General features: G+C 37.3%; 1 protein-coding gene across 1 annotated transcript in view; it reads right to left on the bottom strand.

Moving 5' to 3' along the window:
* Positions 1–24,350, bottom strand: part of GLCCI1 (glucocorticoid induced 1) — a gene marked incomplete at its 5' end in the record, with an annotated part of 105,331 nt that overhangs the window by 12,513 nt on the left and 68,468 nt on the right. The window contains 3 exons of the mRNA XM_080817979.1: positions 8,048–8,258; positions 11,127–11,279; positions 16,645–16,758. Of these exons, the coding sequence (XP_080674105.1) occupies positions 8,048–8,258; positions 11,127–11,279; positions 16,645–16,758 (478 nt within the window). The remainder of the gene's footprint in view (positions 1–8,047; positions 8,259–11,126; positions 11,280–16,644; positions 16,759–24,350) is intronic.

The raw sequence follows: 24,350 nt of genomic DNA, 5'->3' as shown, positions 1-24,350 counted from the left end.
TCATTCTGATATAATCTTAGTTTTTATACTCTTGAGCTTTTTATTTTTTTATTTTTTTTACAAGATTTTATTTATTTATTTGACAGACAGAGATCACAAGTAGGCAGAGGCAGGCAGAGAGAGAGGAAGGGAAGCAGGCTCCCTGCTGAGCAGAAAGCCCCGATGCAGGGCTGGATCCCAGGACCCTGGGATCATGACCTGAGCCCAAGGCAGAGGCTTTAACCCACTGAGCCACCCAGGTGCCCCACTCTTGAGCTTTTTAAATGGAAATATTTCCAGGATGTCAGTTTTCAAAAAGCTAAAATACACTGTTCATATTAAACTGCTCCTAAAGTGTGCTAACGGGGAAAAATAAACACTTATAATAAAAATTTCACTGTAATTTTAAATGCTCACTTAAATATTTACTGAGCACTTAACTATGTGCAAAATAGAAGGCAAAGCAAAATGCTTTAAATGTTGTCTTAGTGTATTAGATAAAACTCAGTATTTACTCTGCCCCCCACCCCCATTCTTGCTAAAGAAAAATGGTATTATAATGTCTTTGGGCAGAAACCAACATAGAATCTTAGACTTATGACTATTTTCTCCTTCAAGCCTATTCCTTCTTTGATACTCAGTGCCTAATTAATGGTGGTAATCACCTTCTGCATCTCCCAAACTAGAACTCTGTTAGAACCTGGCCTTTCCCCTCCCGTACCGCATCCATCGATCAGTCAGCCACCAGGCGCTGCTGACTCCTCTTCAGTCCCTGTCCTCCAACTCCTCTGCAGCCTCCAGTCTCGCTCTGCCCTGCACCTGTGGTTTCCCAACTCAGGGTACAAAACAATCTGCTGACATGCAGGAATATTAGAACACTTACATATGCTTACTTTCTGTCTTTAGGAATAAGAAAGTTTGCTTCGCTAGTACATATTTAGTTTGTGGACTGAATTAAATACATACATAACTTAGAAATATATGAACAGATTAAACATTGCTGAAAGGACACGTGATAAATAAGTTTGGAGACTACAGGACTAGACTATTTAAATAGCACCTTATCTTGTCCTTCTGCTGTCTCCACTTCCATAGTTCCACCTGCGTGTGGCCTTTAAAGATAAAGCTGGTCATGTCTTTTAGCTAACAAAGATCTGTGCTTGGTCTGTCATTTCTCTTCACAAGGCCTACAAGGCCCCTTATGAAACAGTGACCTTTCATCCTCTCTCCTCTTGCTGCTTTCTGCTCCCCACCCTTCACCCCTGTGTTCTCACCACACAGTTTCTGACTGTTCTCCACACACCAGGACCGTTCACAGCTGAATGCCTGCATAAGGCTATTCCTCCTGCAAGGGTAGCCAGTAGTCGCAGGAGGTTCCTACAGAAGATCACTGTTGGACTCCAAAGAATTTAGGAAAGTTACTTCATTTTCTACACCCTCAGATTCCCCTTTCTTAAAATAACAACAGTGTCCCCTACTCATAGGATTGTGGTAATATTATAGGAGATGACAAAAGTAAAATCACCCGAGCACATTTGATCACTGCAACAATCCTATGAGGCAGGTACCATCATTATCCCTAATTTATAGGTAAGAAACTGAGATACAGAGAGGTTGAGTAACTCGCCCAAGGACACATGACTTGGTAAATGGCAGAGCAGGGAATCAATCTGGCTGCACCCGAGTCGGAGCTCATTACCATTAGGCTCTCTGTCTTACTACGTTTTGATCTAGCTCAACTTAGTGCCCTCACTGGAGATATGAGGAGGGGAACAGATGATTGATCACATTCCTTTCGTCTAATGGTCCATGCTTCTAATTAAAATCTTATAGCTCAGGTAACAGCTTCATTGGATCTGCCTTCTATTAGTCTCACAAGGAGACAAGGTGTAAGGAATGGCCTCTATGTGTTGATATTCTTAAAGAAACACAAAGGTAACAGGGAGAAAAAAATTAAATAGATCCCCTTTTCCTCTAATCTAGCTGATACCCTATTTTCTCCCCTGTCCTGATCAAAGTGGAAGATGAGATGGATTTTAGCAAAGTTACATCCCTTCACAGCAGTTCAATAGGGAATTTGAACTTCATGGCTTCTTTCCCACCAAAAGCCCATCATTAAATTAGTATAATCTTACTTGTTTAGTTCTCTTTACTGTCTTGCTTTTTTTTTTGGCGACGATGGGAAAGGAGGACATTATCACACCCTTCCCGAACATTCAAAAGCCTAACACATACAATAACCTAAAGAAAAAGATACTGATGTTCAACACAGCTATAAAAATACACCCTTAAAAATGGATATACCAGGCGCCTGGGTGGCTCAATGGGTTAACCCTCTGCCTTCGGCTCAGGTCATGATCTCAGGGTCCTGGGATCAAATCCTGCATAGGGCTCTCTGCTCAGCAGGGAGCCTGCTTCCCTCTCTCTCTCTGCCTGCCTCTCTGCCTACTTGTGATCTCTCTGTGTGTCAAATAAATAAATAAATAAATAAATAAAATCTTAGGGGAAAAAAAAAATGGACATACCATAAAGAAATGTCCTAAAGGAATACCCAAAAGAATCTCCACTAGGCAATACTCCGTGCTAGGCACTACTCTATTCACTGAGGAGAAAACAAGGAGCAAAATGAGGTTACCTGCTCCTGCTGAAGCTTATATTCTGGTGAATAGATAATAGGAGATTAAGTGAAATATATATGCAGGCATGTTAATCAATTTGAGTTTGCTTCTATTCTGGACTTTGGGTTGTACCTACTAGAACTGAGATGCATACTTATTAGTTTTGAATTATAAATAATAACTCGTCATCCAGAGAGTGCCAGTATAGCATCTGCCCTCAGTGCAACTGTGAACATTTTCCTAAAGAGGGGAAATAGGCATTTCCTGGACACTTCTTATGTGCTATCAGACATGGGAATATAAGTGATTTTACATGTTATCTTGAAAGAGACAAACAGGGAGATGATATTAGGATTCTAGAATAGGTCATCATTAACCCACGGAATACTGCAGTGTTTTATCTCTATACTCTGTGACTTTACCACCAAGAGGTTCTTCTAGGATAATAAGGCATCCTAGAACTATATGAGGCTTTTTTTTTTTTTTAAAGATTTTGTTTATTTATTTGACAGATCACAAGTAGGCAGAGAGGCACGCAGAGAGAGAAGGGAGGAAGCAGGCTCCCTGCTGAGCAGAGAACCCAATGCGGGGCTCGATCTCAGGATGCTGGGATCATGACCTGAGCCGAAGGCAGCGGCTTTAACCCACTGAGCCACCCGGGCGCCCCTAGATGAGGCTTTTTTGATAGAGAAAACAGACTCAGGCTCAAAAGCAGTGATTTTAAGATGTAGTGGCTAAAAGCAGTATGTATGACATATTTATTTTCACAATATAAAACACAAAAAGAAAAGTACTACAAAATCTCAACTGATTATAGGCTCTCTAGAAGATAGAGGGTTAAAGTCTATTAAGGGCAAAGGTCAAAGAAGAGCCCTAGAGATATAGGAGCCCTAGAGATAAATGCAAATAGAGTTAAAATGTAAGTAGAAAGGAATAAGATGATGTCAAAGAGAGTCTCTTTCAAAAGTCTGACTAGGTGCAGCCCTGGACCCAGAAAAGACAAGGTAATACTTTATTTCTTTCTCCCCTACAACCAAGGGGAGTCCTAACAACCAAAGTTTAGGAATATTAATATTTATGAGTTAATCACAGTATGAGGTAAATAGGCTTATATGCATTGGCCTTGGGAAACTCCATCCACATAATATACGTTGTTCTTGTGAGAAAATGCAGTTTAAGTTCCAAGTACTCAATTTATGGACTCTTGGAATATGACTGTTAGTAGCTGGCCTGAGGAGAATGGTTCAGTTGACTTCATATTAGAATGATCAGTGTTTCCACAATATCTTGCAAAACTGCAGAACTGTAGAACAACTGCCTAAGTGAACTGTGCCAAAGATCAACTCTAAGTGGCAGGCTCACGTCTCAAGCTTGTGGCTCGCCCAGCTCCACTCTGGCCACCATCAGGAGCACTGGCAGAGCTGCTAAAAGAATATTCTGACGCTGCCATTTGTATTACATAAGTGACTGTTTTTCTGCCTTGCATTTTGGCCATGATAATGTAATAAAATTTAGGCTAACTCTTAGGGTACATTCTGAGGATGTCAAGATGAGAACTCTTATTCTGGATCCTGAATTCTCCATACGGACCACACTGTAGGAACTGTGGTGGGTACTACATTTGTTAGCCTGACAACTTATACATGTAACCAGGCTGTCTTCAGTTTTTAGGTCACTGGAAAAACCTAGCAAAAAAGGGAAAAAGAAATCCCAAACCTGAAAACAGTCTCTTAATGGCTGGACCTTTCTCAATAGTGTTTTTGTCCTGGCACTGCAACTGAAATAGCCAAAGGAAAAAATCAATATACTAATCAATTGAAATTACTTTGTAGGTCTCAAATTATACACGGCTCATGGAAAAGATTGTATGTTAGGAATAGGAAGAAATAATGTTAGCAAAATCACGAAAAGGTTAAGTATATCACAGATGAGTATTAGAAAACTCATCAGCTCACTAGCCCATCCCTCATGAGAGCACATATTCACAATGGCTACCCCCTCCCCTCTTGAGCACGCGTATCCAGGGCCTAACAATGTTTGAACCAACTATTCTACCACAGAGAAAGTTTCTTCACACGAACTGCAGAATATGTAGGTACTCCAAGGATATTCAAGTTGACTACAAAATCACAATATCAATTCTATCTTCATAGTTAATAATACAAACCTATTCAAAATGTATAGCTTCCATTTTTTTCTTTACTGGAAAATGCAAATTATAAGAATGGGTATCTTTAAAAAAACACAAAATTCGGTCTGTACATAGAGAAATAACGAGTCAGAGACTCGTTAACATATGTAGGTTTCAGAAACTACATAACTAACAACTCACTCTTTAGAACCTTTGGTATTCTGAACATACTTGTATAACAGTGTATTATTTATGTTACTGTTATTCCATATTAGGCCATAAATTCCTTAAAAACAGATTTCACATCTTATTCATTTCTATTTCTCCTCCATTCTCTAGTGGAGTTCCTGACATACAGTCCATGTTCAACAAATGTTTCTTAAACTGGGAGGATAAACTCAGTTGAATACATAAACCTCCATTCCTGATCCTAAAGTCCATACGTGTATGTATGTATAGACATACATGCATATATAAGAGAGATAGATGTTATTTTAATGTTTTCTTCACAAAGAGGGGACTTCATTTATTTAAGAACTAGAAAGTGCACATTGTAATATATGGTCACCTATTTTTCCAGGGAACAGTAACATCAACTTAATCTCAATCACCAAGTAATGCTCAAAGCTAAATATGGTCAATATGTTAAACTAGTGTCTTAATTCCCAAGCTGAAATAGTCTTATAGTATAGAGAAAAATGTCTAAAATGATTGAGAGCTCCATAACTTTTACGCAGATTTTTAAAAAGTCACAATTAGCCACACCCAACACAATTTATTGTTTACTATGGACCAATGGTTGTGCTAATAAGCACTTTGCTACAATATCTCATTAACCCCAATAATGATATTGAGGTAGGTATTAGAATTATTTTTTGATTAGGAAAAAACTATTGGGTCTTAGAGATGATCTGGACCAATGTTCTCATTTTACATTTAAAAAGAAAAAAAAAACAACAAGAGGAACAGGACCTTCAGGGCATTATGGTAAGTGAAATAAGTCAGAGAAAAACACTGTATGATCTTACTTATATGTGGAATCTTAAAAACATCAAACTTACAGAAAGAGAGAGTAGAACAGTGTTTGCCAGGAACCAAGGATATAGGAAGATGACAGTCAAAGAGTACAAACTTTCAGTTATAAGATGAATAAGCTCTGGGGATCTAAGGTACAGCATGGTGACTACAGTTAATAACACTGTATTGCATACTTCAAAGCTGCTACGAGAGTAAAACTTTAATGTTCTCACCATAGCAACGACAACAAAATGGTAATTATATGAGGTGAAGGATATGGTAACTAACTTTATTGTGGTAAACATTTTGTAAATATATATACATGTATCAAATCATTACTGCACTCCTTAAACTTATACATGTTCTATGTAAAAACATATACTGTTTTAAACTTGGATCTAAGTGAGTACCTTTTCTGAAATGCAGAAACCATGTATTTATCTGCCTCATTGAATATTAGCACATAGATGTCCTGAAGGCAATCTCTCAAACAGTTAACCAGAGTAGAACTCACTCATCATCTTCCTAATACACTTCCTTTTTGGTTCAGTGTCTCTCAATTATGCACAATATTAAACTTAGAAAGAAGAAAACAAAACTCCAGAAATTAATTGCCTAGCCTTATTATTACTGCTATTTTTACTTTCTCCAACTACATGGACTAAAAAATAGCAAGAGTGGTCAACCTGGACTGCACTTATCCTTTCTACTGATACAACAAACACAGAATACAGGTTTTGGAATCAAGACAGACCTCTCTTGCCACTTACCACTCGTGTAGCCTAAAACAAATTACTATTCTCTAAATATTTCCAATTACCTTCATAATCCTATTAGAAGCAAAGTGTTTTCTTGTTTAACTGTGAAACATCCAGAGTGTATGTTATGAGGAAATGACTAAAGGTGTTTGTGCCAATAGGATGATGCCTCAGTGAAATCAAAGTTCCCTCGCCTGACATTCTATGAAATACCAAGACTTCCCACTTGAAGCAAAGAGATGCCTACGGTATGCCTTCAGTACATCCCTAATGAAGGACGGAAGTGCACAAGGCTGGTCAGTCAATCATGAAAGGGTGAAAAGCAAGCAGAGGGCTACGGAGATCCAACCACAGAAAGAAAAGCAGAAGACAAAGTCCAAAGTAACTGCTATTTAACATCTCAGCAGAGAGTTAGGCATAATGATGAGTGAAAGAAGCCAGACACAAGAATACACATGCACCATTCCATTTCTGTAAAGTACAGTACATGAAAAAATTAAATTATGGCGATGGAAATCAGAACAGTGGTTACTTCCAGATGGAGAGGGGAAGGGGGCCCGAGGGAACCTTCTGGGATGCTAAAAATGTTCTGTATCTTCATCTAGGTAGTAGTTTCATGAGTGCATACATATGTAAAAATTCACTGGGCTGAGCACTTAAAATCTGGCAATTTAAATGTAATAATACCTCCAAATTAAAAAAAAAAATGAAGGGGAATGACGGTCAAATCAGGACAAGGACCATAAAAATCCTGTAAGATTCTATAACTTTTACCTTTTTAAGTTTTAAAATTCTGGCCTATGGTGGATTTCTCTGTGGTGAGAAGCAGTAAATGTGTGACAAGTTCAGTGTTTCTTTGAAAGTAACTAGGGAGGGGGAAGCTGGGCAATCTTTGCTGCCATCTGGGTCTGGGTCCAAGGGGGCCAGAAACAGAAAGAGAGTAAGTGGTGGCCAAGTGCCTGACACAGGGACAGGAGAGTCAGGGGAGACAGCTGAGGCCGAAAAGTAACAAAAATCCCAGAGGTGCCACCATCTTATCAGTTTTAGTTAATAATTCTTTTACATACCATAACAACCTCTGACATCTGGTAGGTACTTATCAAACTTTACCTACTTGGTTAAAAATATATCATCCTTCCAACAGAATATCTAGAAATTACTTCCTCCTCAGTCAATCTGATTTATAAAATCGACCTTTAAGCATACGCAGTATAAACTCAACCATAATCATCATTAGCTCGGACAATACCAAGGAAAACCCTGTGTGTTCTAGTATGTAAAGCTGTATGCACTCCATTTGAGAGCTTTCATCAGCTGTTAGAACCATGCGCTGTGCTTCTCTGACACATTTATGGAAGATGTTTGTGAGAGTCACAAAGAAGGGGGTACGGGAAACCAATGAACGAACCTAGATTGACCAATCCTTCACAATCCCACCATTCCACAAAAGAAAATAAAGGGATGTAATGGTCTAAGACAAAGAAAGTGTAATGAACAAGGCCCTACAATGAACCCTCTATCTAAGTGGATGATTTCCTTCTCACCTTTATCACGATCATAGAGTAAATCTTCCGTTGAGCAAGGGCTCCCATCCTGGGACTCGGGGGGACAAAAGGGAGAGACACAGGGTGAATGGCTGCTACAGCTACTGCTGCGCTCCTGCACAGAGGGGGTCTGAGTGTCGATGCTGCGAGTGCTGCTGCTCCGGTAGTGAGCAGGGAGTGGGGCTCTTCGACCGTCCGGGATCTCCAAGGGCTGGAAGAGAAACAACCATCACATGTGTGATGTCTACAGAGGCACACAGCAGGGCCTTGGTTTTTACCTTCCACAACCATCTCACCACAGATGATTTTTCAGAGATTAAAGACACCAGTCTTGTGACCTGATTTCTGCATTGTCTCCACCGAACCAAAAATTTACTTCCAACTACTAAGGATAAGCTATTTTACCAATTCTATAACTCTCTGTATGCATCTATAGATTAGCACTTCTGTAATACTCCTCCAGGAGAGGGGCTTTTTTCAACACTGTCCCCAACACCTACCACGGTGTCTGGCACATGGCAGACATCCAACAAACATGCGCTGAACGAAGTGATCAAACTGCAAGAAGTTACTCTGACTTGCTAGTAAGAAAAGTAAAATTGCATTCTCGCAGGTATAGATTATTCTGTTCATTCTTTATTTTAATTTTTTAGACATCAGAACAGAACCATGTTTTCCATTTCCTCTACAGATTACTCAAAGTTTCCAAAAAGGAGATTGATTCTATTACTATTCCATAAGGGATGTTAATATAACTTAAAACAATTCTCCTATTTTGGTACCCATCTATGTAGGACTACTCATAATTCGACTTGGTTCTTCTAATGCACTATTCTGAGTGGCAAAAATAAGAAACGGAAATGAAACTATAATCACAGAAACATATATTTTGGACCCAAAAAGAACTTACAGCTCATTATTCCAGTGTCCTTACAAATAAAGGACCTACAGTTTAGTGCTTCTGATGTCATGCTGATTACATGGCATCAGAGTTTCTGTCATAGTGGACTCTCCCAACTGCTGCAGCCATAAAGATATGAACAACTTTTGGGGCGGATAATTTTAGCAATATTCATCAAAATTTAAAACATACAAATGCTTTGACCCAGCAATTTCACTGCCGGAAAATTGTCTTTAAGAGTACATGTTTTCTACATGTAGCACCGCTTGTGATGATAAAAACTGAAAACAATCCAAATGCCCATCAACAGGGGACTTCTAAGTTATGGTACATTCATACGATGATTCACTAGACATTAGAATACACACACATATCAGGAAAGATATACAAGATACTCCTCACAATGCTCATATCTGCTAGGCAATAGAGAGAATTGAAAGGAAGTCTTACTTTAATTTTATAAATATAAAACTGAACTGTTTAGATTTTGAAATTAAATCAGTTTTAAAACCTGCACATTACTTAAAGAAAAGACACACATTTGACATAAATTAAATAATTATTTTGGGTCCCCCCAAAAAAATCACAGGGGTAGTTAAGTCAAAGGCTATTTGATGTTTTCTTTTGTTGCGTATACATTTAAGATGTGGTCAAATACAGGTTCACACACAGTAGTGTCCAGATTTCTTTTCTGGGACAGAGGTAATTTATAAAGCATTTTTGTAAAATCCAAAATGGCTCAATGACCTAACCATAAGGGACGGTTAAACTAAAAAACTCTTAGAAGAAAACACAAGTATCATTGTGACCCTAGATTAGGTAATGGTTTCTTAAATATGACATCAAATATACAAACAACAAAAGAAAAACAATAGGGGGTCCTGGCTGGCTCAGCCAGTTAAGCATCTGCCTTTGGCTCAGATCATGATCTCCAGGTCCTTGGATGCAGCCCACACAGGGCTCCCTGCTCAGTTGGGTCTGCTTCTCCCTTGGCCCCTCCCCCTACCTGTGCACACTTGCTCTTTCAAATAAATAAATAAAATCTTTTAAAAACTGAAGGAAAAAAATGAAGAAAAACAATATATCAAACTTTGTCAAAACTGACAAAGTATTTGTTTCAAAGGACAGCATCCAGAAAGTAAAGAGTGAAAGATAACCCACAGAATGGGAGAGATTTTCAAATCATACATCTAATAAAAACTTTTATCTAGAGACTAAACTTCATAAAGAATTTCTACAATTCAACAATAAAAAGACAAATAATCCAGTTTTAAAATAGGGCAAATGATCTAATTTCCAAAGAAGAGATACAAATGCCCAATCGCACCTAAAAGATGCTTAACGTTATTAGCCTTCAGGAAACGCATAGCCACACCATGAGAAGATGCCCACACCCACACCCACTAGGATGGCTACAATAAAAAAGGCAGAAATACAAGTATGGGTGAAGATGGAGAAACTGGAACCTTCATTCAAGTAAATGGTGTAGTGCAGACACTCTGGAAAATAGTCTGGCAGTTTCTCAAAAGGTTAAACAAACAGCTACCAAACCACCCATTCCACAACTAGGTATATACCCAAGAGAAATGAAAACATGTTTGCATGAAATCTTGTATATGAACTTCATAGCAGCATTATTCATGATAGCCAAAAAGTGGGAATAAGATCATGTTCCCCGATTGATGACTAGCTAAACAAAATCCACACAACTGAGTATTTGACAATAAAAAGGAATGAAGTACTGATAAGCCTTACAACATGGCTGACCCTTAAAAACATTATGCTAAATGAAAACAGTCAGTTACAAAAGGCCATGTATTGCATGATTCCATTTATGTGAAATGTCTAGAAAGGGCAAAGCTGTAGATCAAGAAAGGAGATTAGTAGCTACCTACAGCTGAGGGTACTGGAAGGAAATGAGGGATGATTGCTAAAAGATAGAGTTTCCTTCTGGGGTGATGAAAATGCTGTAAAATTGATTGTGGTGATGGTTGTACAACTGGGAATATACTAAAAAAAAAAAAAAAAAACCACTGAGTTGTACATTTCACATGGGTAAATTGCATGGGTACGTGAATTATAGCTAACAAAGCTGTTACCAAAATAAGGACTTTAAAGACAGTTCTGAATATTAAAGGAAAAAAAAAAAAAGGATTCCAACATCCCACAGAACCTTACCTTGGACACTTCCTCCTTCCCATTATTTTCTTTAATGAATACCTTTTCTAATTCAGGACTTATCCCTTCTACATTGCAGGGCACACGTGAAACGGAAGATTTTGGCACTGCTATATTTGACAGCGGCATAGGGACTGATCTTGATCCAGCAGCCTACAAAACATAAGATAAGGTAGTCTCAAATTACTTGTGGTCAAAAAACCCCAAGAAATCAAGAACTGAAAAGCATGGTAAATCTGAAAATGGCAACTCAAGTAAGGAGAGTTATTTCAACATTTCAAATACAATTTATAAATTCAGATTCATATACAGAAATTCAGATCCTAAAGTAAGGAAGGTAAAAAGGCTACAGTCAAAATAATCCTTTACGTTGAAGTGTAGAGGTATAATGGTATAAGTATACACTATTTCGGTAGAGAGCAGACGGACTCTTCTGCACTGTTTTCTTTTTCCCTTTGCTATTTTTACTGAAAAAGCATAGATGAAATCATGTCAGTTATGTGTATCATGTGGCTTTACTGGACAGCTCTGTGTGTGTTTAAAAGATTCGTTTCCTTCACTATTACAATTACCTTCTAGTATTTTTCATTTCCATTTTGTCAACCATTTAAGAAAACCTTATGGATTATTAAATAGTGTGGCAATAACATATCATGTTCAGTTCAATAACATACACTTAGCAACTGTAAGGTTGTTTTCAAGTCTTTTGGAGGAGTTCTCAAGAATTAACCACCTCTCATAGCTGTCACAGGGGGTACCAAAACGTTCATCATGGTAAGTGTATGCCTCATCCCCATCACCTGTTTCAGCCATCCCCCCACACACCTCCCCTCTGGTAACCATCTGTTTGTTCTCCGGAGTTAAGAGCAAGACAAGCCTTTCGATGCTCAAGGAACTTCTACCACAGAAAGGAAGTATAAAAGCCAAGATGAACAAGGTAAAAATAAAAATAATATATGGTCTCTTACTCTGAATGATTAAAGTTGATATGTATGATTCATAATGAGGTGGACCGCTAATCACTGATTAACACATAAATAATATTTCCTATACTCAGCGCTGTGCTTCTGCCATCTGTGAACCACTGCCTGCTAATGTCCTTTGTTATTGATGCACGAGAGGTTTTCATACTGAAGTTGCAACTTTGTCATACATGTGCTCTTACTTTAGTATCAGATATCTTTCAGTACTTTTATGGTTTTTCATATTTAATATTTAACCTATCATGATTTATTTTTGTGTATGGTGTGAGGTAGTATGTCTTTTGCCACCCACTATTCAAACTGCCAACATTTATGATTCTATATTTGATTTCCTTATGGATTTCTATATTTGATTTGGTTCTGATTTCATTTCCTTCTTAACAGATAATCCCTATACAGAGCTTCACTTTAATTGCTATTCTATAGTACATGTTGGTATCTTACAGGAAAAGCCTTTCCAAATTTTCTTTTCTATTAATTGGCATCAGTTTTCCATATGACCTTTGAGAACAACTTTTCAAGTAACAAAACAAATCCTTTTGAATTTCCTTTGGAACTCAACCTGCACATTAGTTTCAGGTAAACTGCTATTTGAAAAATATTGAGTCTTCTCTTCCCATGCATAAATGTGTTGAGATTTCTCATTTAGGTCTCAGTTTTCTATTTCATATACTCGATAAAGTCTTTTTTTTTTTTTTTTAAGATTTTATTTGTTTATTTATTTGACAGAGAGAAACACAGCAGAGAGGGAACACAAGCAGGAGGAGTGGGAGAGGGAGAAGGAGGCTTCCCGCCAAGCAGGGAGCTGGATTCTGGGCTCAATCCCAGGACCCTGAGATCATGACCTGAGCCGAAGGCAGACACTTAATGACTGAGCCACCCAGGTACCCCATATACTCAATAAAGTCTTATGATTTACATATTTCTTTTATGTCAAATTCTAGGCATTGTAGATTTTTCTTATATATACTAACATGTTACTGAGAACTGTAACATAACAAGTAACATATATTTGGTGGCTGTCCTGGTTCTTGACACACATTTCCTAAAATTCTTGTAATTTCCTGAGTGATAAGTATGCTAGGGGCATCTTTGATTCCAATATTTGGTTTCTGACCCTGGGACGGGACACAGAGCTCCTAAATGCCTTGGAATTTCCTGGGTGATAGAAGGAAGAGTCTTCTCTTCTAATGAGGTGACTCTTGACAGGCTCCTGGGTAGCTTCAGGATGGGAGCTAGTCAACAGAAAGATCAAGCTTGATTTTAAGCTTGGAACTTCCAGGCCCACACATCATCCTCTAGAGAGGGCAGAGGGGCTGGAGATGAAGTTAAAAATGGATCATGAGATATGATGAAACCTTCACAAAAGTCTCTAAACTATGGGTTCAGAGAAATTCCAGGTGGGTGAACACGTATCCACATGCCAAAAGGGTGGCACACCCCAACTCCATGGAGGCAGAAGCCCCTGAACTTGGGACCTCTTCAGACCTTGCCCTATGTACCCTCTGTATCGAACTGTTTGTCTGCATCCTTTATTATATCCCTTACAATAAAGCAGTACACATAAGTGATTCCCTGAGTTCTGTGAGCCATTCTAGCAAATTTTTGAGCCTGAAGTGGTTGTTGGGAATTCCTTCCTTATAGCCAGATGGTCAGAAGTACAGATGACAATCTGGGACTTGTCACTGGCATCTTAAGGCGGGGTGAGCAGTCTTGTGGGGCTGAGCCCTTAAACTGTGGGGTCTGTGCCAACTCCAAGTATTTAGTGATATAGTTGAATTATAAGATGCTCAGTTAGTATCTGGAGAGTTGGCAAATGGTATGGGAAAACCTCCCACACATCTGGTGTTGGAAGTATTCTATGTAGAGAGTACGGTGGTTTACCTTTATTCACATAAGAGAAAACTACCGATTTTTATGTTTATATTTTATCTAATCATCTCACTAAGTTCTCAGTTTTTTCTTTCTGTTATGAAAAATTATAATCATAAGCATAATTAAATGCCATACCATAAAGACCCCTCAGGTGCACATCATCCAGCTTCAAAAATTACCAACATCTGCCAATCTTGCTTCATCTAAATATCCATTTTTCTTCTGTTCTTGATTGTTTTATTTTTTTTAAAGATTTTATTTATTTGACAGACAGAGATCACAAGTAGGCAGAGAGAGAGGAGGAAGCAGGCTCCCTGCTGAGCAGAGAGCCCGATGTGGGGCTTGATCCCAGGACCCTGGGATCATAACGTGAGCCGAAGGCACAGGCTTTAACACACTGAGACACCCAGGTGCCCCTGTTCTTGATTATTTTAAGGCACATTCTAGACTTCATACTTCACCTACTACGAATATTTCAGTTTGTCTGGCAGATAATTATTTTTACACATAACCACAATGTCAAAAATTCAATGTATAGAGCTTCCCTATGACCCTGCAATTGCACTACTGGGTATTTACCCCAAAGATACAGATGTAGTGAAAAGAAGGGCCATCTGTACCCCAATGTTTACAGCAGCAATGGCCACGGTCACCAAACTGTGGAAAGAACCAAGATGCCCTTCAACGGACGAATGGATAAGGAAGATGTGGTCCAGATACACTATGGAGTATTACGCCTCCATCAGAAAGGATGAATACCCAACTTTTGTAGCAACATGGACGGGACTGGAAGAGATTATGCTGAGTGAAATAAGTCAAGCAGAGAGAGTCAAGTATCATATGGTTTCACTTATTTGTGGAGCATAACAAATAACATGGAGGACAAGGGGAGATGGAGAGGAGAAAGGAGTTGAGGGAAATTGGAAGGGGAGGTGAACCATGAGAGACTATGGACTCTGAAAAACAACCTGAGGGTTTTGAAGGGGCGGGGGGTGGGAGGTCGGAGGAACCAGATGGTGGGTATTAGGGAGGGCAAGGATTGCATGGAGCACTGGGTGTGGTGCAAAAACAATGAATACTGTTACGCTGAAAAGAAATAAAAAATTAAAAAAAAATTCAATGTAAATGAAGAACATTTGCCTAAGTCTTTTTTGTTAAGTCAGCAAGTCAATAGATCTTCTATAATGCATTGGGCTCTTATAGAAAAGTCACTTGAAATAAACAGAGTAAAAATAATATATTATTTCTAACAGATTAAGAGAAGAAATCTTACTTTGTCTCTATAATATTGCCTTTTCCAGAATTTAACATAATGAATCATATAGTATGTAGTCTTCTGCTTCTGACTTCTTTCACTCAGCATGATGTTTGAGATTCAACCATGTTCTTGTATCAGTAGTTCTTTCTACTTTCTACTGTTGAGTGGTACTGCATGGATGTTATGAAATGTTTTACCCATTCACCAGTTAATACTTGTTTCCATTTTTTGACTCTCATAAATAAAGCCTTCATGAACACTGATGTAAAAGTCTTAGTATGGACATATGTTTTCATTTTTCATGGCTAGATAACAAAGAGTGGAATTTGGGGGCTCTATGATCAGTGTATGAGTATTTAACTTTTTAAGAAAAATGCCAAACTGTTTTCCAAAGTGGTGGTACCATTTTGTGTTCCCATTAGCAACAAATGTCTGTTCTAGTCGGTCCACATCCTCACCAACCCTTGGTATTAGCTCTCCTGTTGGTTTCAGTGGTTTAGTTCAATCACTTTGATTTTCTAAATATAATCATATCATATACAGATAACAAAAACTATTTCTTTTTCTTACTGCTCTGCCCAGAGCTTCTAAACCACTAGCAAGTAGTATCAATAATTATGGGCATCTATGACTTGATTTTTATTTTAACAGAAATGCTTCCAATATTTTATTGTTAGGATCTCACTACACTTGCAGTTAGTCACATAGGAAGTGTCCTGTTTTTAGTTACTAAGGTTTTGTCACATAGGAATACTGAGTTTTTATCAAGTGTTGTTCAGCATCTACTTTGACCTTCTGATGCAGTTAACCAAACTAACACCTTTCTTAATGCTGAATCATCCTTGTGTTTCTGAAACACCCTGATTAGATCTGCTTTGATTCACTACTTGGGTTTCTTTTTCTATACTACCGTATTTGATTTACTAAAATCTATATCAATATTTTGAGTGAATCTGGTTTAAATAGCATTTCCCAAACTTATTCCATTGGAAGTACATGTTCTTGGAAGGATGGGGTGGGGGGAGACCCTCAACAGAACTCTAATCCTCAATATCTTCCTACGTAAACTAGGGGTAAATATATATAAAGAGATATAAATGGCTTAAAGTACTATCAGGAAGATTAAATGAGATAACACCCATAGTTCCGTAATAAGTGAACAAGCTAGGATTTTAGTTTCGGTCATCCTTGAGTCGACTACACTCTGTTATGTCTATTATTAAAAGAAAATTGCATATATGGAGGGGCAAAAAACCTTCTTGCAACAGTTTAACTACTAGTAATAATTTAGTAGAGCTAGGGATTCATATTATTACTTTTTTAATCCTAAAATAATGGATTCCCCCTTTAAAATGCACCCTTTAAAAGGAATTATTCAAATGTGGACAAGAAATTAGCCTACCTGAGTGTGATTGATTGTTATATGGTTGCCATGAAGAGGTGACTGACGATCTTTCTCCTTACTGTGCCGACTACTCTGTTTACTACGTTGTAGTTGCTGCCTCAGTTTGGCAATCTGTTTTGGGGAGAGGGGAGGAGAAATAAGATGAGAACAAAAGTGAATACCAGTTTTTAAATACTTCTTATTTTAATTTTCGGATACTAATAAATCATTTCTTCCTCACAAGTTTCAAGAAGAGATAATATTTCACTGCAAAGATTGACTCTTCCAAGTTCCTAGGATTAAAACTATTGAAAATAAGAGGTACAGACTACCAGTTAAACAATAAGTAAGTCACAGGGATGTAAAGTACAGCATAGGGAATACAGTCAATAATATTGTAATAACTATGTTTGGTGACAGAAGATAACTAGACTTGTGGTGGTAATCATTTCATAATGTATATAAATGTTGAATCACTATGTTGTCCAACTGAAACTAATATGTCAACTAAATTTATTGTCTAAAATAGGCTATAAATGCTTCACTTGTACAATTTAAATAGTGTTCTGGTAAAGATATAGACTAAATTTCTCCACATTATTTCAGATTGTACCTTTGTACACCAAGAACATTTTCTTTAAACACTTTTTATAAAGCAAAAACCAGTATTTCACATGCCAATTGAAAGCTGAAGCCAATATTAATACAGAGACCACACTAGTTTCCAAGTTCCCATCTTATATAAACAAAATGCACCTACCTTATTAATTACTAAACACTTCAAAATTGTAAATCTTTTGGTAGTGAGGAAAATCAGTGTTTAGCATTAGCAACTTACTAGCATTGAATATCTTACTATATATTCCTCATAGTCACTCAACTTTTATTTTACTTTCCAGCTCTACTGAGATAAAATTTTGACATACAGTATTGTGGAAGTTTAAAGGTATAGAACATGTTGATCTGATACCTGTCTATTTGCAAAACGATGCCACCATAGCATTAGTTAATACCTCTACCCCATCCCATAATTACCGTTTCTTTTTTGTGGTGAGAACAGTCGAGATTTACTCTTTTAGCAGCTTTTAAATACACAATACCGTATTATTAAGTATAATCAAAATGCTATACATTAGATCCCTAGAACTTACATCTTATAACTGGAAGTGTGTATCTTTTGAACAAACCCAATTTCCTCTACCCTCCAGCTTCCGGTAGCTATCACCACTCTACTGTTTCTTTCTTTCTCTTTTTTTTTTTAAGATTTTATTTATTTGACAGACAGAGATCACAAGTAGGCACAGAGGCAGACAGAGGGGGCGGGGGGGGGGAAGCAGGCTTCCTGCTGAGCAGAGAGCCCGATGCGGGGCTTGATCCCAGGACCCTGGAATCATGACCTGAGCCGAAGGCAGAGGCTTGAACCCACTGAGCCACCCAGGTGCCCTACCACTCTACTGTTTCTATGAGTTCAACATTTCTTGAACCTATGCATAAGTGATATGATACAATATTTGTCTTTCTCTGCCTCACTTATCTTACTTAGCCTAATGCCTTCAAAGATCATTCTTATTGTTATAAATGGCAGGATATCCTACTTCCTCATGGCTGAATAACATTACAGTGGAGATATATACACATAGATATACACGACATCTACTTTATCCATTCATCTGTTGATGGACACTGGCTATAATTACAACTTCAAAAAATAAATACAACTTAGAGTGTATTCTCCTCAACTGAACGTTAATACTCCCAGGTTTAAAAGAAAAGTCATTATTGCAATATGGCTTGGAATTCATTAAACTACTGCATATTTACCAAAAAAATATACAACAACAATTCAAAGAGATATATGCACCCTATGTTTATAGTAGCAGTAGCTACAATAGCGAAACTATGGAGCAGCCCAAGGGTCTGTTGATAGATGAATGGATAAAGAAGATGTGGTATATAAACACGCTGGAATATTATTCAGCCATAGAAAAGAATGAAATTTCGCCATCTGCAACAAAATGGATGGAGCTAGAGAATATACTGCTGAGCAAAATAAGTCAGTCAGAGAAAGACAAATACCATATGATCTCACTCATATGTGGAATTTAAGAAACAAAAGAAACAAAGGAAAAAAGAGAGAAAGACAAACCAAGAAACAGACTCTTAAAGGAGTCTGGGAGGAGGGCAGGGGATGGGGAAGACAGGGGATGGGAATTAGAGTATAGTTATCATGATGAAAAAATAATTTAAAAAAAAAACAAGATCACATATGCAATCAAATGGTGCAGTGCCTGGCATGTGATAAGGGTCTGCTGAATTGAAAACTGTGCCCACTTTTGGTTTGGAGCAATGGCCCCCACACAAAGTCTCTTGGAATCATCCAGGAAACTAAAACTAAAAACTAAAAACAAAACAAAACAGAACAACAAACCACCCCCCACCCCACCAAACTCTAAGTCCTGACCAACACAGAACTCTGTGCCTGTCCCAGACCGATTTTTGTGGTTCTTTATATGCATCTTCCTGTGCATCAGCATTTGGGAGTCCTTGGTCCAGAGGTTTGAGGTTACAGAAATGCAACCACCAGACCCATCTCCAACTGTGTATAGCCTACGATGGCAACATTCAGCAGACAAAGAATTCTATCATGTCTCCACAGCACTGTAGGACATCTTCCTTAGAATTTATTGTGGGAGAATAAATTTTTTTTCAAAATTAAATATAAGCTCAAAACTGGAATGTAAGTATTGCAAGAAGGTACATTTCAAACAGAAACAATTTATACTAAACACCAACCTGGCTAGAACTAAAAAAAAAACTCATATATTTTAGATGATGTATAATCTGCTTTAAATAGCCAGACCAGGAGTAAAATATTCCTGAGCATTTTATAAGGGAACAATTAGCAATTTGGGGAGGTTATTTAATATTGGCATTATTTTCTTTGTAGGAAAGATGACACTAATCAACTAACATTTATTCCTTGAATACCTATAGTGAGCCCAGTTTTATATCTACCTACTTAGGCCAAGTGTAAACAAAAAGTAAAGTCTGCAAAATAAATTGATTTCCTCAAGGACCTAAAGCAAAAATACACTGTATTTTGATATTAGCTAAATACTTACCCTGGATAACCATGGCAATAAGAAGCAAAATAGACAGTTGCTACTAAAACTTACAAATGCTCAAGAGTTAAAGTATATAGGTTGCTAGAATAATTCATTTTTTACATATGGCCAATAGAAGACAAACAGCATGGAAGAAAATAAAGCACCTAAACAATGGAATGGTTTATGTCCTTTCTTTTTTTCTTTCCTAGATTTTATTTATTTGTGAGAGAAAGAAAGAGAGAGAGAGAGAGCACAAGGAGGCAGAAAGGTAGGCAGAGGAGGAGAGCCTGATAAGGACCCTGGGATCAGGACCTGAGCCGAAGGCAGCGTCTTAATAAACTCAACCACCCAGGCATCCCTATGTCCTTTCTTTCATATTAAGATCCTTAGATTCCTTCACTTGTTTTCTGTTTTTAAGATTCCTTCAGTTTTTTAAATCTCTTTTGTAGCTAATGGACCTCTCATACAATGTTGTTGCGAATATATACAGATAAGATTATCTATGTTAATCTTTGTGTTCCCTGCTCTGTTGAAATGACATAATTTTCTTCTGGAGAGCATTAATTTTCATGAGAATAGGAATCAAAATTAGTGGGTAATCACTGTAAATCAAGATAGATTATTTTCTATGATAAAAAATAAACAGGATTTCAAGTTGTACAAGTCATTTAATTAGGATAGAGGTATAAAATAGTGTTTTCTGAATACTAATGATGTTTCAGTGTTGTTTCAAAACTGGCAAGAGCTTGTACAGAAGAGCCCATAATCCCTAGAGATTAATCAAGGCAATTTGTAATTTTTCATTTTTAAAAATAATCTTCAAAAATAAACAAACTAAAATAAGTTGAGAACTGATCAATTCTAATCACTCTATTTAAGGCCTAGAAACATCAAAGTAAGCCAGAAAAGTTTTTGTTCTTAACAGCCTTTAACAAAACCCTGAAAACAGAAAGTACCCATCACTGTATACACCTTACTTTGCCTGGAATACCCAGTTCAACTATGCAACCTTACAGTTTTCACATAATACTGTTCATTTCTGAAATATTATATAGCTACACTGTTTTCGATTCAGCAGAGATTAGGATAAAAGGGAGCCCATCTTTCTAATCATATATACTCAGATTATAAATTTTGTCAAGAACTGTGTAATGTGAAAGCAAGACACCCCAAGTCCTCCTTTGCTTCAGAACAAAGTGCTGGTTACAAGCACATTCAGAAGAGCAGCAGGCCTACGTAACAATGGCCAACGCTCTCATCTTCCATAGTTTTGCCTAGAATTTCCCTTCTCTTTTTCCTTTAATGCTCAAGAGCCCACAGCCATCTGAATCCAGTGCAGAGTTGACTTTAGAACCAGTGGAAAGTAGACACAAAGTTGTCTCTGGGAGGAAGGGGCATACACATAAACATACACAACGCATCCTACCTCAACCACAGCTCTGAAGCTCTGCCAGAGACAGCCTCTGTAGGCCCACATTCCACCACGTTGCACAGAAGTCCTCACTTTAGGGCATCTACCCATCCCAGTCACTATGCTGAAATGCCCACACAACCTCATTTACAAAGGGAACATTAAGTTTTACTGACTCGATTTTTTAAGTTAAACTATAAATATATCTATCTGACTTTGTGTTTCTAAATATTCCATTAGCTACTCTGTAACCTTAGGAAAAAAATTAAGTATGGACCTTGAGGGTATTCTGCTAAGTAAAATAAATCAGCCAAAGAAAAATACAGTTTGATCTCACTTTTATGTGAACCTCAAAAAAAAATTTTTTTTCATAGAAACAAAGAGCAGGTCGCCAAAGATGGGATGGGGGATAGGGAATGGGCAACAGTGGTCAAAGGGTACAAACTGCCAGTTACGAGCATACGTTCTGGAATAGAACATACAGTATGGTGACTATAGTTAACAACGCCATACAGCAATTTGAAAGCTGCTAGGGGAATAGATCTTAAAAGTTCTCACTACACACAAAACAACTGTATGTGAGGTGACAGATGTTTTAACTAAGCTTATGGTGGTAAGTATATCCATCTATCAAATCAGTACACTCTATACCTTAAACCTACACAAAGTTATAGGTCAATTATAGCTCAACGAAGCTGAAAGCAAAAAATATTGAGAGGGAAGGAGAGAGGAACCTCCTTGAACATGAAAGGGATTTCAAGCACATGAGCTCCAAAGTTTAAAAAAGCCAGGGAATAAGTGACCCTGGGTCACAAAGAAGAAATAATAAGTGTAGAGAGAAGAATTAGCATAAACACAAAGAACTGACTAAAACATTTGTGAAACCAGATGAAGAAAAATCCGAGACTGGCCCCACTTAAAATCTGAGAACTAGGAATACATTTTATTGTAAATTTTTGTAAACCTAATTAACACCATCCCTATTCATTTGCTATTTCTGTCCTGTTAGTTTTCCCCACTATTGTTGAAATTTAAAAACAAAATAAAACAAAACTCAGCCTCAAAAGACTGGTTGAGTACCTTCGCCTCAGACACTGAAAGGGAGAGAAAGATTTCTCACAATGAATCCTACTCCAGAGTAGGTCAGGGAAATGAGAAATCTTAAGTCCAAAGGACTAAAAGCTAGCAATAGGAAAGGAAGCAGGGTCCTGGGACTTCGGGAGGAGAAGAAAAAAATGAGAAGAGAGCTAGTTTTAAAATAAGGAAGGAGGCACTATGCCACTTGCTTTTCTGTAAATTTTTATGTAAATTATCTTGTTCATTTTTAAATAAAAGTATATGAAATAGGTACTGTTATCATCTCCATTTTATAGGCAAGGAAAACTGAGGCAGAAGGTTAAAAAGCTTACTGAAAGTCACACAGTGAAGTGGTGAAACAAATATTTGAACTTAGGAAGTAGAATTCCAGAGTTTGCTCTCCTAACCATTATTCTGTACTGCCTAAAGAAACAAGTTAATAACTTACAGGAGACAACAAAACCCTAGAAAAATGTGACAACAGCTAAACTAACAAAAAAGAAAACCCCGAAACAACTATAAAAGATAATAACCCAGCATTTTTTCTGTAAATACAGTTTGAGAAGTCATGAACTTCAAGCTGTCATTCCCTTTTATACGAACAAAAGGAACATGTGACAAACTTTAGTGTTTATAAAGATCAAGAGTCTCAAAACAAAGGTTCTGCAGTCTAAAAACAAATTTATCCCTGTCAGTGTTCAAAGAAATTTAACAAGCAGTAGTGCCTAATCTAACATCAAAAATAAAAATCTAAAACTTTTTATAATCTTTCCATAAATATGAATAATTTGAGTTATTTTCCTGTTTTTTTTTTAAAGCGCCAATAGGCAAACCCTAAAAAACTAATTGTTATTCGTCAGCCCCATGAAATGAACACAGGCATATGCATGCACAAACATCCATAAAGAACAAACACAGATAGGTCACCTGTGTGCACATCGACCCTTGCATGCCCACAGACATGCCTTAGTCTGCATGTGCGGACGCACACAAACCCGCTAACCCAGGAACAGAGATACTCCCACACACAAACTCATCCTCACAGATACAGCTAGCTTTGGGACTTTTATACATGTAAGTCCTAATACAGAATTATATTTACAGCCACCAATAAAGCATATTTGTCAACAGAGGCATGCAAATAACACCAGACTAACATTTAAAAAACATTTAGTTCATAAGCCTGCTTGATCCCATATTATCATATTTACCTTATAGATGAGGACACATTCTCAAAAATAAAGTAACTGATGTAAGCTAACTCAGCTAGTAAGTGGCAGACCCAGTCCTCTAGCCTTTAATTTATAACCTCTTTCTATTACCTACCAACGCGGCTGGAAGTAATTCTATGTTAATGTTCAACTGCAAGTAATTACCAGTCACTGTGTATTAGCTCATAATCTCAACCACTTGCAAAGTAACTTCCTTTCTTAATGTTGAAGATATTGCAAGATGTGAAACTGAAATAAAGATGAACAAAAATTTGATGAAGCCGTTAACATTCTAACCTACTGATCGGTGTCTATTTTTTTGACAAGCAGTTTGTATGACCTTAAAAATTCTTATTGGAGCAAATTTTAAATATTGAAAAGATTTTAAAACATCTTTCTAATTCAATTTAATATGGGTATAGACAGAGACTTTACTAGATAAATATTTGTATTTTTTAAAAGTTTATCACATAATTCCCCTGAGTTCAAAGGGATACTCAAAATTCTGCAGACTGTTGTCTTTTAGGTCCAGAGAAAATATTGTTACAATTATTTCCCCCTGGTATATTATGATAAAAAATTTTAATACCAAAAATTAACAAAAAACACTTCTATTTTGCTTATTTAAAAAAGGAAGAACACATCAGTAATATGTTTTTATCACGGTTTGATCAGATGTGAGAAATACCCCTAATCATTTCAGTTACTGCTCCAGATGGTTCCATCTAAGAAAAACTATCCTACTAATGAAAGAAAAGCTTACTGGTGAGATAATGAAGCAACCCATGCTTTTTCTTTATTTCCCCTGAAGGACTTAAGAATGGCAAACCCACCTTTTTCAATTTCTATCAAAATCAGAGATTGTTAAAAAAAAAAATCAAAACAACAACATAACAGTATTATTTATGTTTTCTTGGA

This window comes from Martes martes (assembly GCF_963455335.1).
Source record: "Martes martes genome assembly, chromosome: 11".
Lineage (NCBI taxonomy): Eukaryota > Metazoa > Chordata > Mammalia > Carnivora > Mustelidae > Martes > Martes martes.
This window is presented reverse-complemented; position numbering and strand designations above follow the sequence as displayed.